The sequence below is a fragment of the Notothenia coriiceps genome, unplaced genomic scaffold, assembly GCF_000735185.1.
Source record: "Notothenia coriiceps isolate Sejong01 unplaced genomic scaffold, NC01 NC01_scaffold00033388, whole genome shotgun sequence".
In the NCBI taxonomy this organism is placed as follows: domain Eukaryota; kingdom Metazoa; phylum Chordata; class Actinopteri; order Perciformes; family Nototheniidae; genus Notothenia; species Notothenia coriiceps.
The window spans coordinates 89899-109466 of NW_011366089.1; the positions used below are offsets into that span (position 1 = coordinate 89899).

Genomic DNA, 19568 nt, shown 5'->3' on the forward strand with positions numbered 1-19568 from the left:
CCTGACATACTAATGAGAATCCTCACTACACCTTCAATTAAGCCCGAGCAGTACTGAGGTGCGCACACACACACAAACACCTACACACACACACACACACACACACACACACACACACACACACACACGAGGGAATATTTGTCTTCTTACCTGTAGTGCTATTTATTAATCTATAGTGTATGAGTTGCCAATTGTTGAAGAAAAGGGCCAAAGGGATGTCTTCTTTTCCTCCAATGTAATGGAGTTTAATGGCACTCTGCTTGTGCAAAACAATACATTTAAAATTCTAGAAATCATAGTCCGATTTCTTTTTCTACACCTACCTGAGAAAAATGCATGAAGTCATGGTTAAAGGCTTGTGGTAAAATAATACTTTTCAGTAATCAGCTGAGATGTAAAGTTAACTAGTGTGGTGCTATGCAGCATTTTGAATGTGTAAGCATTCTTCTGTACCTAAAATAATAATACCTACATGAATATACTTCCAAAAATGTCTAATTATTATCTTGAAAAGAGACATCACTTTCTTTCAAATTAACTTGGGCAATTTAGGCCCCGCAAACCAAAAGTGCCATCTAGTTTCATCCATCCCTTATATTAGAGAGAAAGCAGACCTTTCTTCAACACATGACAACTCGCAACAGAATAGAAATGGCACTTCAGCTCAGAGGATAAAATATTTTATTATATTTAAAGCGGCATCGTCCCTTTAACATTATTTGTCATTTGAATGAATTGTTATCAAGCTGAGAGTGACCGCTCCAATCAGCGCCTCCTCTGCACTGTGTGGGCAGAACAAATGGTGTTAGACAGTAAGCAGCTAATTTTACAGCTGCAAGAAGTTATAATTAAACGCGGAGAGGAGAGAAGAGTTGTTTCACTGTGCCCATCCTAATAGACACTGACAAACATCCAATATGTGGCCAACTAAGCATATTGATTCAGAGCTCTTTATGGATATTTGCCAAACTTCCCTTGAATGCATCTCAAAAGTTTGGAGATGTTTTTCCTCTGACTTGTTCTGTCTAAAGATTCTGTCTTTGTAGATGATTCACAATTCACCCGGTTCCTCCCTGCAGACATTCAGCTGCTCTGTGGAGAATTATCCTGACTCTGAACAGACTCTTTATCGATGCAGCCTCACTACTGGTCATTCACTTTCACACTGTGGACGGTGAGCTAGACCGACCAAAACAACGACTGCCGAGATTCATGCTGAGAAGCTGTGCAGAACTTCAGTTTCGAGCAATTCAATGGAAAGCAGGGAAAGAAGGGGATTCAACAGGTCGTGTCTCCTTCCTTTCAAGGTGCAACCCTTCTTTTCCTCATTTAACGTTAACAGGGTTAGCTGCAAGCGCAGACATTCTCATTGCCTCAACACAAAGAGAAGAAGAAAGTCCTACAGCTAGGGCGTCTGTTTGTTCATTCAGGAACCTTTTTCATGATTTTAACATATTGTCCACCCTTCCTTGACACACAACAGACAGCTGAGAGTCAGCTAACGTACATCGATGGCTCCTGCGATGTGCATGAAAAGCCATGAATATAAAGTGTGTGTTTGTGGCCTCCATTGTGCTGAGTTGACAGCTGCTGGGCAGAGAGATAGCCGTACAGCAGGACCTGATGGTGCCGGCTCCTTCTTGTCTATTGGGCCATCTTCCAGCTATTTCAGCCCTCCATCGCACTTCTGCTAATCTCATTATCCACAGCACCATTACGCTGATAGCACCAAACTCAGAAAACATGGTATGGGCTGCTAAATGTTATCTGGGAAGAGCAAACACTCCTCAAACTAATGCCATTTCCACACTGAAATGAGCCCCAGGTTAATTTACAATCCGATTTATAGAATGTATCCTGCTATGAGTGGGGAAAGGAATCTGCTGCAACGTGAGTCTCTGAACCAGCGTTGAGTGATTGACAGCTCCTCTGCAGCAGCACTTAATGCAAGTGCAGTGCACATGTCAGATGTTATTACCTAATAAACAGGAAAATGAACTACATGGACAAAGGCACGTGTCGCAACCTACTTTTGTTCACTTTAGTTCTGGAGCTGTTTTCCATAGCGTGGGTCAGGCACTTAGGTTCTTGCTAAAATAGATCCCTATTCACAAATAGGGATAAATGCTACTGCAGGGGTAGGGGTTGTGCACTATGTTAAAATCCTCCAACTGGCCACCTCCAGCCCAACAACCGGCAATTTCCGACATAGTTTTGTAATGTGGGTGTGTGTGCGTATGTTCTGGCTCTACAACAGGCTGTTTTTCCTGCTTGCATCTATATAATTATTGACGTTGGGAGGCTTGATTTTTACAGGAAGAATAATTTTGCCATTGAACCAAGTTATTTCATGTTTTATACAATGTTTATTTACAGTTTGCTAATTCGCACGATTAAATGCATACCAAGTTAGCACTTCATGTTTGCCTCGTATGAATGTGCACACAGCAGAAACTGAATTACTCTGGTCCTGAAGAAACTGAATTACTAATTAAAACCTAAAGCACCTCAATTTCCTGTACGAGTTGGATCGCTCTCACAATAATCTCTTCTTTATTGTGGCAAATTAGTGAATCTCAATCTGAACATACTGGCATAACCCAGTCACTCCTTGTTGTACTTGATACAAAAAAAATTACCCTTTTTTTTTTACATCTGAGTCTTCCAGTCAGTGTTACTCTGCGATGTCGGTCTCCCGGCAACACTTTCACAGCTTTATGAATCCTTTCTCTTTCCCCCTCCCTTCCTCAGTCCTCCTTTCCACCTTCATGTTCCTCTGTCTCTAGAGCTCATTACATGCCATTACCACAGCCAGAGCAGAGTGTGGAGATGGTATGAATACACCAGGAAATGTAGACTGTATTAAAGAGGTCATGTGCTGTCAAGTTCACATATATGTATCCCCTGTCTGAAGAATGGCACGGGACAGCAGCTACTTCATTGTCGCTGTCGCACTTGTTCAGACAGGCTGGATGAATTATTACTGTGAAAGTTTTATTCATTTATCTACAGCGCCAAATAATATCACAATGAAATGAAAGTATAACACTACTTTTGATGCTTGTCAGTTGCAACAACTGACAGCCACATTATATCTGATATAAAAAGCCAGATATTCTCAATCGGAGAATATGAATACATCTACATTGTAGCACAGACAGTAATTGCTTTCGTGTCCCTCTGCAGTGGTGGCCATGTATTCTGTCTGCCAGCTAGCTGAAAGCTCCTCACGATGCCCCACGGTTACTCTCAACTCAGCGCTTTGCTTACAGAATAAACATGACATGCTGCCTGTGCATGAACTTGAAACCCGCCAGGGTCAGGAGAGGGTGACAGTGAGTCATCAGAATATATATACAATATATCTAATATACTTGGGAGTGTCCTTTTGAGTTGTATTGGGAAAGAGGAGAAGAGAGGTCTTTGCTGTGTGTTGTACTCTGTGTGGTAACTGGTATGAAATGGCTTCTACACGTGCAATAGCTCAGCCAGTGTCGATGCTCTTATTAAAAACTGCTTCTTCAACGTACAGTCTGTTCATCGTTCACTTTCAGGAGTCAAAACTGCAGATTACTGATGAATCGGTATGTGTGCCTCCACTAACTGCTGTGTCTTTACCTCCGTCCCCAGGTACACAGAAGAAGAGATCCGGCAGAAAGTGAGCACGTTCAGACAGATGCTGATGGACAAGGAGGGCGTTATCACCAGAGAGGGCTCACACACACAACCAGTGTAAGTAACTGTATATCAGGTTTCTTGTCTGTGATGTCCAACGTTACACCAAACATAGGGATGCAACACCAAAGCTTATATCTGTTTCTGTATTTATCTATATTTGGCATTGGTGAAATTTATTTACGTCTTTCACTAAAGTACAAGTTAAGTGTAGTTTGTCAAGATGGGGCAGGGATAATACAAGTACGTGGTATTTTTTTTATTTACTGTTTTTAAAGCCACAGTGGCCCAAATGTGGCCTGCAACATATTCATAGGGCTGATTTCTTGAAAATTCCTTTTTCATTCTGAAGCAGTGTTTGATCACTTTCATCCCCGAGTTACAGGAGTGACGAGTCAGCAGGCAATAACGTCAATAAAATACGGGTTTTAAAAAATGGTGAATCACTGCAACCCTGAGAGAATCATGACAAAATAAAAGGTCAGAAAAACATTGCGCCACACTCCAGGATTTTCTTTAGAAATTAAAGGTTGTGCATGCAATGGTAGCAGGAGTTCCACAGACAAATAGATTTGGTTTGAAAAGCCAATGAAAGTGCCAATCTTCATGAAGATCACAGTAACAATCACCTGCAACATCAGTCAAGCTTAATGCTGCCCTGCACAACTCAAGGAATTAAGGTTAAACCAAGAACGATGGAATATTAAAGGTAAACCACGAATGAAGGAATATTAAACTATCTACACATTTATATTTGTAGCTTATAGCTTATTTGTTCACATTCTGTCATATCTGGTGCTTTGACCTCTAACAGTTCCTATTCACATGGCACGGGCAACAAGCACATGGATTACTTTGATGCAGAAGAAACAGATTGTACTGGTAGCTTGTTGATATCCAAACACACAAAGTATATCCTTGGTTAACAGTAAATATAATGTATAAAAGAGTGAATTCTGCTGATTCTAACAAGGTGTTCATGATGAAATTGTGGTACGTTTCAAGGTCATATTTCTGCCCTTTTTACTGGGAACAAAGAAATCATCGTTGTAACAGCGACAAAGCATATGCTTACTAAATGTGTCTAAATCTTAGTTATGTGCCATGGATTTGTATTCTAAAACGTTTCAACCTAAATACTTACAGTTATAATCAGAACACACACTTTATTCGGAATCATGGTAATAGCACTTAAATAGAAGGTCATATTTTTATTTCCATTTTGACTCAACTTGACGTCATTTATACTAAGATTCATGACAGATTGGTCTTGGTGTGTCAAAATCACATCAGAGTGTATCTTGGCACGAAGCTCATGTGGGTAGAACTGATGAACAACGCCTGTTTGATTGGTGAAAATTGTTCCCATATGTTCCTAAAAATGAAACAGCACTTTTTAAAGTAATTTATAGCCACTTATTTTGTGATCTCCCTGACAGAATCCACTTTGACAATCACTGCCCTCTGTGCATGCCTTATTATCCACCTCCTTTTTGCCGTTCATTCTCTTTTTTTCTCTGCAACTTATTTATTAGAAAACCCAGACTCTTGTATTCTTTATGATAAGTTAATTATATGAAATGAATCTAATAAAACCAGACAGCCATACAAGCCGAAATTGATTTCTAAAAGCGGTTATGAGAAATGGCCTGCCATCTAGTAATGTCTTTAGGCGGTTGGCTCAAAAGAATACGGGTTGTGTTTGCAGAAACGCTACACATTATAATTTGGATCCTTGGCTTTTTCAGTCATTTATTAAATAAAAAAAAAAAAAGAGAATTGTTAAACCCTGATGTTTTGAAAATAATCAGAAGCATTTGAAAGTCTACTCTAAACTCTGCTGGAAGCCAGTGAGGCAAAGATTGCCGTGATAATTGTCAATTTGTTTAGCGCTAAGCCTTAGCTTTGAGTGCATGCTGGAGGTTCCCATGTGAGGCGAGAATTAAAGTAAACATAAATAAATGTTGAGGGTATAATCTCCATACCAATCCCACATAGATACTCCCAAAGGCCATGGGAAACAGCACAGCAGTACGTAGGTGTGGTGTCCCCTAACAGTCCCTGCATCATACTGTATGTGTGAATGATTTAGAGAGGCAGTGTGGCCACCCGCTGTGTGTGAACTAATGACGGTGGTAATGATGCTGATGCTTCCTGTCTCACTGACTAGACTAATGCTTCTCCATCCTCTGCACTTCAGCCGGTGTCTGGCATTAACCAGTCCACACAGAGGAGGAGGGAGGTGTAGAGGACTGTAATAAGGAGCATTTAAAGATTTGTTTCCAGTAGAAAGTCAACTATGAGGATACAGAGAGAGTAGTTTGTCTTGCTTTTTCGCATTAGTACACCCTCAAGGGCACTTCTGAGTCAGGTCAATTTAGGATTTCAGAGCTTGCCTCAATTCCTGCAACCTTCCCTCTTCAGAAAGGCCTTGATGTGGAAAATTGGAGAAGGTTGTAATTTACGAGGTTGTTATCCCACACACACTCAACACTCCCTGAGGCCTTTACACACAAACACACACTTTCTGACGTATTCTATGTCTCTCTGCCCACAATTGTTACTTCACATGTAAATTGCCTACTTCAGGAGAATTATGTGAAACATGCCTTCATCCACCCGGGTGTTGGCCTCAGGGCAAAACTGTGCTTCAGGCCCCCTGATACTCACTGCCTGCAGCAATACGCAGATTTACAATCCTCCACATTAATATGTAATATAAAGAGGGAACCCCAACGAGGGGCCTAAACAGCCAGCTGTATCACCTCATATTGATGGTTAGCTTTTGTCACTGCCATGAACATTTCTGTGACTGTTTGACCAATCCTGTTCCTTAGAGCAGGAAATCCACTGTGCCACCTGGAGGTCGACATTTTGGTTTTTAGTGAAATATCTTGAATACATTTTTGATTATATTAAAACAACATTTTGCCCAAAATGACTTTTGTGATACCTTATGTCTCCACTAGGGCAACCATGATGTTAATCTCCCTAAACAATTTCTGTATATTCATGCAGAATATTTATTGTGTGACCTGCACCAGTTAATCTCATCATAATTTAAGTACAAACCAATGCTACATGACTTCAAGCAAAATAGATGAATATATAAAGAGAGTACATGTGCGTGGATTTACTAAAGGAAAGAATGCTCCATCACATTCTCAAATATAGAGCTGCCTCCAATGTGTCTGGTTGTGCTTGGCTGGGAGGTTTGATTCAGATCTCTTCCACTGGGCATATTAATATTGACAGGCTAAGGCCGTTCAGCTGTAGCTTAATACTCTAACACACTAGCAGTAAACAGCCGGCAGTAAGCAGATGAGCTACTGTAGCTCCTAACTCTGTTTACCGATGTCCCACATTGATTTCCTGCACAATGGATGTGACCACGGGCCGAGAGAAGGAGTGCAGTGCGTAAAGCCTATCAGGTTTATACACAGAGACTGTCCGAACCAAGCAGGATCATGGGAAGCTCACTCTGGACTTCAATAGATATTCAATATCTGATCAAATGCCTGACATATCTTCAATAGCAAACAGAAAATCCTTTCATTCTCATCAAAAACGTATTGACTTGATGCACCAAAAACATCAAGGCTTTTCCTCGAGGATCTCAGAATTGATCAGCTAAGCTTGAAGCTCCTGGCCAGTCATACTTTATCTCAATGTGACAACCATAAATCTACTCAATGTAGCCCCACCCTCCCACTGAGGAGTAATCAATCCGACCTCCACCCACCTCCTCCCAGGATAACACACTATAACTCTCTGCAACAATATAAATATATCCAGGCCTCCGGGGGCAGAGTGGCTGTCTGACTCTGAGTAGGGATATGAATTTGCGGCACTACTTTGTGCTGCAGACTGACCGTAGTCCATCACTGCCATGTCCCAGGGACAGTGGCTGTTAGGGAGCCTCTCTCCTCAGCAGGCCACTGTCCAGCACGGAGACACTCACTCATCTGCCCAACAGAGAGGCTGTGTGGACCAGGAGCTGGGCAGATGTCTTCAGCATATTGGAGCATGGCAACACTTGAGAGATTAGAGACAGGCTGGGGAATTAGTTGTTTTATCTTTAATGACTAAGCATGGGGACCACTAGATACTTCCAAATATTGCTAATTGCTCTTTTTGGCATTTTGCTTCACTCTCAGTCCTACAGGGACTAGTCGTTGGCAAAAACAAACCTGCATGTAGGTGCTCTATAAACACAGTTTCTGGCATTTATTTCCAAATGAAAAGTGGATTAATAAGAAAGATCTAATGCTGTTCAATTTCCTGAACACTAACTATTGCTGGATATCACATACTGGATATATAAATATTTAATATGGATATTCACTACGAAGAGCACTGTACTCTACTGCCGTATCTAATATTTAACATTGGTTTGATGTTTAATTCTGGCATCTTTTTCAAGAACTATATAGATTTTTAACAAAATGCGCGGATGAGTTTACCCTGAGTAGAGATGGCCTGTTTCCTCTACAGCTGCAGCTACAACCTTCACTCATCAAAGGGGTCAAGCCTGAGAGGCAAAACCCAGGGCAAAGATAATTTATAAATCACAAAAGCTGCTTCTTTGGCAGCTCCTCTCATCTCTCACCTTGTTTTTCGATATTCGATTTCTCAGCTCTTTGAATTTGCAATGGCTTGATGTTCTCCCTTAATCTGAAGTGTCATCTGTTCTATATCGACTCACACAATGTTTTAACTCAAAAGAATTCCAAACCTTATTAAAATTAAAATTATCATGTGAACTGTGTCACAACCACACTGCCTACACTTGTTTACTTCTCTCCCTAATTGCTTCGTGTTTTTTTTTAGACAACTTGTTTTCGAGCCCAAGTTTAAATTAACAATAATAATGTTATTCAAGAATATCCATCACATCGAGTGATGCGGTGTTTGTGTATGTATGTGTGTGTGCGTGGGTGATTTGCAGTGCTCTGGATGGCTGTCATTGGGCAGTGAGGTTTATTTTTGCTGGTGCTTTGAATCCCTGCTGTGCCCAGTGGTGCTCAGCCAATTAGGGGTTTTGTTGCTCACCCTCTCCTAACTAGCCATCAGGCCTGTGCCCCGCTCAAATCCTTACACACTCTCCTTCTAGTTTCTTCACACTTACTCTGACTGTGTTTGAAATTGCATTCTTGCATAGTACTATTCATGCAAATTATAGTATTCATGGGTTTAAAAGATAACCGATTTGTAAATGCAAGTAATGGGATTCAGCTGTAGCCTACACTACCAACATTGAACTTATCAAAAAGTGGGAAAGTTCTGAAGTTTAAATGTACTTATAAGCCTATATTACACTATTGGTGGACAGTAAAACAAATTGTAAAATCAACTTTCCTCCCATCTTTGCCCTGGTAGCTGCATACTTTACTATATACGGAATTACGGACACAAAACAGAACTATATTTTGTATGCAGTACGTCACTATGCAGTATGTGTGTATGAAGTACATAATATTGCGATTTCAAACACAGCCGTTGTTTTTTCTTCACCAACCTTCCTCTCTTCCGAAGTAAAATTGTCTCTGCACAGTGTGCCGAGTGTGTGTTTGATGTCCTAACTAGAGACACACTCTTCATGCTTTGTCAACTTCTTTCTGTATGTTGCTTCACCCTCTTCATCTCATCACTCCTGTCTCCTTCCTATTGAGGCTGCAGGGCTTTTCATTGAGGTTATGCTTCTGTCAACATCACTCAAAACCAGATAACTTCTACATGAACTACCATATGCTACATCTTGGTGTTAAAAGTAGCAGCAAGCCCAGAGCATGACCTGCTGGGTTTGTATCAATACTGGGACTACCAAGGTCAGACAGATAGGACTTCATAGTGGGGAAAATAATCAGTGTGGTGTGTTCTTTATCTATTTCTTTAGCCTAGCCTGCAAGGTCAGATCTGGTAGATCAGAGGATTCCACATAGGAGACGAGGGAGTTGTGGCACAGGGAGGATTAGGGAGGAGTCTGCTGCCATCTGTTGTGAGGAACAAGTGGGAAGATATTAATCCCACAAGCTGAGCTGTAAGGGCGAGAGAGATGATGATATTCTCACTGCTGGGGTGGGAGAAGATCACAAATGTCAATGTACAAGTAAAGTGACAAAAAAGTTTAGTGTGTCAGCATCACATTTCAAGTAGCGTTGTTTCTGAGTTTGTTTGCACCCAAGTTAGGCACCAGATGGGTTGATACATGCATTAGCCTGCAGCGTAGCTTTAGCAAAGTCTGTCCACCTCCTTGATCCAGACTGAAATATCTCAGCAACTATTTAATGGTTATTGATGAGACATTCATGATCCCAGAGGATGAATCCCACCGCAGCACCACTAGCATTTTCACAGTGATTTTGGTCAAATGCCTCAAAAACTTAATTTATTGGAGGAAATTCAATGACATTATGTACAGACTCCCCCAAATTGGTTGTGGCATAATTGGGTCTGAATTGTTAGCTAATTTAGTATTAGCGCTAGACCGATTACCAATGTATGCTTATCGATATTTGGATATTGCTATATACTGAAAATTGCACTACAGGCATGACATTACGTTTGTCTACCAGACAGCACTGCCAAGTTGAAATCTGAGAAAAATGTGTAAAGGCAGTTTGTTTATGCTATTAGTTTGATTTTCTTTTTAGAATAACTTCTCTAAACACAATTTATCCTTATCAGATATTTTAAACTCTCAAATACCAATGGCAGAATCAGTCTGGATTTAGGAAGCATGCTAACACACTGAACTCATAGCATGGCAGACTTTCACTGTGAAGTCAGGAATGATTTTTGAGCAGGGTTTGCCTTATTTTACAGTTCTTCCTCTTACTCACAATATTCACACACTTCCCATTAATGATCCTTGATTGTTGTATTTTCAGGGTAAACCACCTGCACTACGAAGCTGATTATGGACAGAGCCATCAATTGGTCAGCTATGAAGATGGAGACTATGACCATGATTACCACAGCGACAACAGGTAAAGCACATGTTTGAACACACATACTGTATAATGGGGATGTGATGACCCCTGAAATGATCAATTCAATAGCAGCCTATTATCTCCTTCACATGGCGTGTGTCTTATGATAAACAAGAACTTGTCCCAGAATAGAAATGCTCTTCAAATCCTCGACACTCTCTCCCAGTAACTTGTCTGCGGATAAACATTGTATATTATTTATGTTTTTAAAAAAAACACACAATGCAGACGGTCATTCAGACTTTGATTTCTGAATTTGTCCCTTTGCAGAAAATATCAATTTCCTGTTTCCATTATATGACATTTGGCGTGTTATGGCAGAATGAATTAAGGAAATTAGAAAATATCCCCTTATCGACTTGCGCCGCAGAAAATAACTCTAATCAAAAGTGTGTTGCGATACAACACACTTATATTAACATTCACTTGTGAATTATTTCTGCCTTTCTCATTTGGAATCTCCCCCCCCCTCATCTTTGTTCTCTCCTACTGTGGCCTACTCAGAGTGAAGAGGAAATCGAGCAGCTCTCCATCCCCTCGTCCAAAGAAACGGAAGAAGAAGAAATCTGGCCGCAGAAGGAGTCGGTAAGTGGAAGCAGCTTTCACTGATGAAGTGGTTTCCATTTTCTCCCTTTTTTCTTGACAGAATAATTACACTGGGTTCTTTGGTGAAATGATTTTTGCAAATATTGTAACGAGCCATCAGAAACTGTAATTGAGAAAAGGAAAAATAGGCAGTCATTAAAAGCATATTCTCATTTTCCATTTTCTTTTGACTAGGTCAGCTAGATAAATAGAGAGAAGGAAGTGGTACGTTCTAGAGAATAAAGAATAAGAAGAGACGGGCAGAGAAAGAATAGATGAATTACATCGAGAGACCGGCTGAGCTTATATAGGATCTCACCTTTGCTAACAATGATCTCCTCTGAGATGAAACACAATGATGAGTCAAAAGCCGTTGGCCCCTATCTGAGGCTTACTTCATGGCATGCATATTTCCCCTTCTCTCTATCAAAAGGTTTGGCAGCTCCTCACCCACTCACAGAGAGAAGAAGAAAAAGAGTGGGAAGAAACACAAGCGAGACAGGTGAGTGTGAACATGCTGTGTGAGAGTCAGAACAAGCAAGAGCCTCAGACTTTATATGGCTTTGTCAACAGTTGCTTTGACAGTGATTGGTAGTGATAGGAGGGAAGGGAAGGAGGAAAGACCCACGGATAGGAAGTATCATAGGAAGTATCAAAAAGTGTGAAAGCAAACTAAGAAAGATACAAATAAAAAAAGGGAAAAGGAAAGACAAAACGGAAAGTAGAAAAGAAAAGAAGAAAGGGAAGTCAAAAGTATAGCAAGATAAAGGACGTAAACAAAGTAAAGAATGAAAAGCAAGAAAGGGAAAATAAGGGAAGAAGGAAAGGATGAAAGATAATCATCAATAAGAAGGAGACAAAGACAGTACAAAAGTTAAGGAAGCATCAGAATGGTTGAAAGAATGGAGAGAATAAGAGGAAAACAAGCTGATAAAGGAAGGGAAGAAAAAAGGCTTAAAAAGTAAAAGAAAAAAATGAAATGTAAGACATGCTAAAGATGACATAAAGGACAAAAGGAATGAAAAGGAGATATACATGACAGAGAGAGCCAGAAACGAACTAGGTAAGACATTACTCATGAAAAGATGAGAGGGAAGACGGAGAAGAGAGAGAAATTACAAGAGCTCATCAACAAATACTCTTGCAATGCCTTGGGATATCATAACCACAATATGCAATTGTAGAGTGCCCCCCCGATTTCTCCGCTTCCCGCCTGACTCCGGGGTGCGAGGCTAAATGTGTTGTTCTAATAACTCGGCCTGTACGGGGGCGCACAACACAAGAAAAATGAGCCTCTCACCAAACTGCTGAGCATCACTGCACCGCCCCGCTCCCTTCCCCATCTCCCATCCATCCACGCACATCCCATTCCCCCCACCCTCCTTCCCACAAAGCTGCTCTGCATTGCAGGCACTGTTGGTGTATGAATCATGTATAGATGAAGACAGGAGGGGGGAAAGAATGCAGGGTTCCTCCCCAGAGAGGAGCCATCCTCCCTAAATCCTAGTCTCCTTTTTGAAAATGCACATTATTCGGAGCTCAAAATGGATATCGCTTGTTGTTTTTATTACAACAACATTCAATAAAAAGGGCTTGTGTCCATTTGGATGCATACTATAATATATAGGGCTGTACCAAATGGATTTTCTTTTGATATTCAAAGCTTTCATTTCTTTTTTGAATGAAGCCTTGATTCACTTTCTGCATCTTTTATGAATGTGTTGCCAAAAAGAGAAAAGGAAAAAGTCCTTGAACAAAATACTCAACTTGAATAAAGTTGTTTATCCGTCTATTTTATTCTATCTACTTTAGTTGATGAACATAACTTTTAAAGCAAAGTTTTTTTGTGATTTGAATTTTTTACTTTAAAACAATCTGGACTTATTGGAACTGCTTGGATAACACGAGTCGGAAACAGTTGTACACAGCCACCGTCAAAATCTCATTCAACAAAAAGTATAGTTATAATGATATAAGTGCAGTCTAGTATTATTCTGCATCTGTGCAAAAAGTAAACACAATATGAATAGACATGCACACACAAAAACGCAACAGATGAATTTGGATTCAAAATTCAATGTCAAGGTTGTGAATGAAGCTTCAAAGCTTTGAAGTCCTCAGTGAAGCCCTGCTTCTCTGTCCTTGTAGTGGGAGGTAAGGTGGGGGATGTATTGGTGACCAGAGGCTGAGAGAGAGGGGAAGAATAACTAGCTGTCCAGAATAACGCCTCATATACATACAGTCCCCAGTTGAGTCTCTCCAGTGGGGAAACAGCCACAGCTCTGAGTCCCGTATCTGCCACATACATTACTGTGACGGCTTTATTACTCCCTTTCAGTGGATCAACACACTTTGCTGCTGCCACTGCCTCCCACTCCACTGCATGCTGTATGTAGGTGTGTTAAACAGCAGGGGGGATGTAGTGCTCTTTATGAGAGCAACGCTTGCAAACCGGTCTGACTAATCACCATGGAAACTGCAATGAGGATGAAAGTGATATGGAGGTGATGTTTCAGTGGAACGCTGAGGACTGGGGAAGGGCCCGCCTTCCCTTCCTTGCTGTATACTCAGTGCCTGGCCTAAGAGAAACCGGTTTATTTGTATTGCTCTAGCGCAGAGAGCAACATCCTTTTACAGCCAGAAATATATATTTATTTGAAAGTGTGGCATCCAAACCTGTAGAACACCAGCTGGAAAAGCCTGATGAGAGCGCTCCCTGTGGACATCTCCACATAAATGGACGTGTGCATGTGATTCAGACATGCACATCCCTAAGAGTGCAGAAATACATGGTGAAATATTCCATTTAGATAACATGATCCTCCTGCTGGTCACAGTATCTTGAACACGTTCATATTCCATGACAAAACTAAGCCTGAGAGCGTTGTGTGTCAGTGTGTAATTCTTAGAACGCAGTTTTCATACATCTTGAGGAATATCTGTCATCAAATGTACATACATATTTTATTGAATTAAATTAATAATGTTCTGTCCACTCTAAATATGTTTAAACTGACATTTTCCATATTCTTTTTTAAAATGGGATTTGTAATTCATCCTCTAGCTTTTGTCCAAAATACTACATCTGATTTCTTTAGTGTTAAGTCATTCCCAGAACCACTTAAACTCTGGAACATTGTTATAAAAATATATGTTTCTGTGAAAAAGGTTATCCAGCCTTATTACTCAGTAATCCTGTTTCCTGGAACAGGCCCCTGGTGCACACTTGTAGCCAACTGTGTATGAATTATTCAGTTCATCATTATGATGATTGTGGTGTTTTTTTTATCGTTACAGATCTGCATCAGGCTCGAGAAAAAAGAGGAGATACAGGTGTGTATGGAACAAGGAAATACACAATACATAATAACATGCATAACATGTGTAAGGTGTGTGTTATTGTCATTTATGCCTACTGATTGTTCAAAAGACAATGCAATCCGTATGGGTGAGTGGTACATTAATTGAGTTCCTTTTGCAAAGGGTGTGAGTGCGTGTTTGCCATGCTTTGAAGTACTGTACACTGTACTTCGTTATCTTACATAGGACATTTGTTTCAGATCCGGCAGCCCAAAGAACAAACACAAAGACAAGATCAAACAGAAAAAGAGGTGAGCAGCATACCGAATCACTAAGGTGCCATTTAAATGAAAAGCCTATTGGTCTGCTTTTTTCTGCACAAGAGTTTCACATTTTATCAGTAAAACTTGGCTTGAACAGTATTCTACAGAAGCCCTGAGAGGCAAGTGAGAAACGTTTTAATTTTTATGATTAACTTTAACCAAAATGTGTTTTACAACAACACAAATTATTCTGAAAAAAACTGTTTTCTCAAGTATGAAAACTTTTGGTGAAAATACGATTTAGAAACTTTGAAAGAATGTCCAAGAAAAAGCTATTCAGAAGGGAACACCAGATCGGCCCCTAGGGGCTCTGTATCCAATGTGTGTGAATAAACACATCTTGTCCTCTGCACACAGTGATACAGTGAACAATAGTCTCAGTCAACAATAGGTCCATTTGGAAGCTGGTCCGGTGTCTCATACATTTATATTAGTATTTTTGTACACCTGTTATCCCAGGCTCAGACCCTCAGAGACTGCTAATGACCATAAAGCCCAGAGTGAATCTTCTAAGCATTCAACACAATCCCCACTGTCTTGATTAGAATATATATTGAAAGTGTTTGGCAGAGCATGAACTGTTTTACTTATCATGAGTTTGACTAGCTGTTCCATTTGTGTCCCTGTGTGATTTGTGCGTACACACATGGCCCTCATGTTTCTATTTGTATGCGTGTGTGTGGTGTGTTTTTATGCATTGGTTGTCCTCCCTCAGGTCCCCTGGTGAGACTCCCAGCAGGAGTTCACAGCGTCAAGGCAGCTGCTGTAGCTCCCGCAGCGCCTCCCTGTCCTCCACCCGCAGCACCTCCAAATCCCCCTCCAGGTACCCTCCTCGTGTTATTCTTCTGATTCTACTTTATAGCTTATTCAAATGATTCTCTCTCTAAAGAAGCAAGGGACAGGGCAGAGAATGTATTTTATGGGATATTTTGTCATTTGTGACATTTAACCAAGGTTTCTGGGCTTGCATTCATCACACTTTGAAGAAGTTCCCTTAAGAATGATCTTAAGAGCCAACTAATGAGAAAAAAGTTTTTTGCTGAGTGTGAAATTTAGGACACATTTATCAAGCAAGATACTGCTACTTTAATATCGATGCAGCAGAACCAGGTACATTTTTTCCATGCAACTCAACCACCAAAAGTTAAGTTTAGTCATGTACTGTAGCTGCTACATGAGATCGGCCTATGAGATCTAGTGAGTCTGTTCAAGTGGGACAATTACAAGGTCATTTATCCTATTTCACACGGCTCCCTCTTTATCCTTAAAAAGCTTTATACATCTATTTATTTACATGTGCAGCAGTATTCTCCAAACAAACTTTGATGCGCTAAACCAGTGGAGTTCCCTCTATGAACATCTCACATCACTATATGATTTAATTTATTATAACTATGCTTGGATCAGGAACATTATAATTTTGTTATGTATAAATATGGACGAAATAATGGGAAATGGTTCAAATGAAACATAGGAAACGTAGCTGGTGCTAGATACACATTTTGCTGGTGGCATACAAACTACATCAGATACATTTGATGGAGAATGTAGTAGCTCATTGTCAAGTATACAGAAAATAAAGATTTAGTTCAGTGTGTTATTCTCGTTTTTTTTATCTCTAATAAAATACAAGTAGTAGGCTATAGCTACCCTGTCCTGAACTAGATTATTGACTCTTCTGACTATATTCATATTCTTCCTCATGACCAAAAACACTCCTCACCTCTGTCTCCATACTGCCGTCCCATTAAGATTTACTCTTCAGAGACCTCTGGAGCCAAACCAATTTGAATGAATATATATTTTGTGAGAAAGAAAGACTTTTAGCTAATGTGTTTACGTGGCTCTGCTCGTCCAGATTAAACTCCAAGCACAAGACGGACGGACAGAAGGCGCCCAGCACCTCGCTGTCCCCCGGCACCAACCCCCCCGCAGTGTGGCACAACGGGGACCACTCCCAGCGGAGCCGCAACGGCAGGGCCGGCAGACCCAACCACGGCGAGGGCGACAAAGTGCACGATGTATGTAATCTCCTCTATTTTGCTCCCACACCCCCACACCCGCCCCCCCCCCACCCACTCCACGGTATCTACCACAGTCTCTGCAGATGAGTTTTATCTTGCTCCTTTTGTGTTGGTTGACATGATTCTGATCTTGTTTGATATTGAAAGTGTTGTTCTGTTGTCACTAACACCCAGGTTGTAGGCCAGTTTTCTGATATCATTATTTGACGTGTTAAAGACACGTGCCGTAAAACGTGCCGCTCCTGCTGCTTTGTTTCTGGCTCTCTTTGACTCCTCTACCATCTTGTTTGTTTGTAGTTTGTTCTTGGTATTTACCAGTAACACAAGGGGGGCAGCAAGAATAAGGTTTCTAATGTTTCTGTATAGCAAATATCCTCTGAGTCTAGTCCAACAGAAATATGAGCAGCACTGGCACACAATCTTTCCTAACGATTGAAGAAGAAGATGTGCTGTTACTTCCAAGCAGGAGACAAATGATCGAATCAAACCAAGGACGGGTATGATTACTTCAAACTTTAGCTGCCCCAAGAGGTTTATGCCCGTGAAAAAATATGAAATAAATAACAAGAAGAAGAAGAAACGTATGCGTAATGAGAACTCTTAATGCAGATAAAGTTTGAATTAGCCAATGTTGAGAGTCACAATTAGATGTCTGATGGTGCTTATAAGTGATACAAATCTACAGTTTACCCTTGAAGTGACAAATCCAATTACTTGGAAAGTCTTGATCCACGCATGCAGCTCTCCAATCCAGATAATAGTGGTGTGTGCCTGGCTGCATGGAAGATTTAAAATGCCTAACTAAAAACAATAAATAGATAGAATGAAATACAGTATACATTGTCACAAACACATGTATATTTAGCCAACCACAACAGCTGAAATCCAGATTATGTGATGGACAAGTTAGCTTTTAGCCCAGAATCACATTTCATTAGTTTAGTAGTTGATGAGTCATACAAATATTTTACAGGAAGTAAAAAGAAATGCATTCGATTTTAAATGTATTATTATCTTTTTAAATATTTTTTTATGTTGCTGTATCTTTACAATCAAATCACAACACATGAAACTAGGTGAGGAGATGTATTGCATTTCATGTCATCCAGCAGGGAGCAGCCTAGACATGCCGTAACGAAATGCAAAACAACGGTTTCATTAGTTTTAATGAGTAGGTCCAAAGGTGCTTTTTTTTTCTTCAATAGTAAAAGCTAAAGAATTGTCTAATATATGGCATTTTAAAACTTCCATAGCGGCGAGCCGAGTCCTAAAACTATGTTGTGTAAATTAATCAAAATCGGGTGGGCCCTCTGAGTAACACAGAGGTAACAGCTCTGTCTTAAAATAAACATAATAGGCTCTTAAAGCAAAAGTGGATAATTCATAACCACATTTCCCTTTTCAAATAGAACTGCTCCCTGTTTGTTTCGGCTGTTTTGAAAATAAGCACAGTTCTTATTACCTAAATGACACTTTTCAAATCACCCTCGCTCTTATGGAAACAACCTTATTACTTGTAGTCAATGGATCATCAGAGCCACAGTAGGATGCTGGAATAACACAAAAGACACTAAGACTGAAGGGATGGCTTTTAAACAATTGTTCCCTGTTGAATAAGCATCTAAATTGGTTGTAAACACCCAGAAACCAATGTCTAGTGAATATGTAGTTTCTACTCAAGTTTGCATGTGTCTGAGGTCTCTCTCTCTCTCTCTCTCTCTCTCTCTCTCTCTCTCTCTCTCTCTCTCTCTCTCTCTATCTCTCTATCTCTCTCTCGCTCTCTCTCTCTATGCTTGATTCCTTCATTACTGTTTTTTTTTTTCCTTATCAATATAAGTGGTATTTACCCATGAATAAATTCCCAAATCTTTTTGTCTCATTCATATAAAAAGCACTCAAATGCTTTGGAACCGGATCAAGTAGGTTAACTGGGTATGTGTAATAGTTTCTTCTTGTCAACCGTTTTCTTTCTTCTCAAGCACATCCTCTGCTCAGTGATAGATTCTCTTCTCCTCCAGGCGTCCAACAGCTCCTGCAAAACCACCAGGAGTTAATCACACGCTCCTCTCTACTGTTGTACTTTAAAATGTCCATGTGCATGTTGCCCCTAGGTGGCAGTATCTCTTCTGTCTGTTTGTGATCTACTCTAGTGGAGAATGGCAAGGGAGTCTGTGTGATCATGTACCTTTGAGCCATTCAGCTCGGATGTAGTGAAAGAGCAGCATTTCATTTGCTCCATTTTTTTCAATCAGAATCTTTGTAGCAAAAGGGGCTGTAGCAAAACCTAAAAGTATGTCTCTCATGGTAATCCCCAAACTGAAATCTCTGCACAGTAGGCTGGTTATGTGTGACAGATCCTGGATCCCACTGAAGTTTGACTTTACTGCAGCAGTTGTGTGGATTAGCAAATGTTCTGTATAGCAGCTGGTTGTCTTCAGTTTGTGTTCCTGTAGTCGTACTATAACCCTGCTTGGGACTGTCTGATCCACTGTTGGTGGACACGCCCAGATGCTTTTCATAGTGAAGCTTTAGGAAACAGCTGAGCATGGCTCTCAATCAGAGGTGGGTAAGTAAAGTTGACATGCATTTACCAAACTAAAATGGTAGTTGACTACTCTTAGAAGCCTTCTCCTCCTTGAAAAATTGAAAATAATGAAATTAAATGATCA

At 40.4% G+C, this 19568-nt stretch overlaps 1 protein-coding gene across 2 annotated transcripts in view; it reads left to right on the top strand.

The window, feature by feature from the left end:
• srrm3 (serine/arginine repetitive matrix 3) overlaps window positions 1-19568 on the top strand; it is a 39809-nt gene that overhangs the window by 7667 nt on the left and 12574 nt on the right. For both annotated transcript variants that reach the window (XM_010789794.1, XM_010789795.1), the window contains exons 2-9: window positions 3631-3732; window positions 10566-10664; window positions 11172-11252; window positions 11686-11754; window positions 14550-14585; window positions 14813-14863; window positions 15591-15698; window positions 16734-16896. In XM_010789794.1, the coding sequence (XP_010788096.1) occupies window positions 3631-3732; window positions 10566-10664; window positions 11172-11252; window positions 11686-11754; window positions 14550-14585; window positions 14813-14863; window positions 15591-15698; window positions 16734-16896 (709 nt within the window). The remainder of the gene's footprint in view (window positions 1-3630; window positions 3733-10565; window positions 10665-11171; window positions 11253-11685; window positions 11755-14549; window positions 14586-14812; window positions 14864-15590; window positions 15699-16733; window positions 16897-19568) is intronic.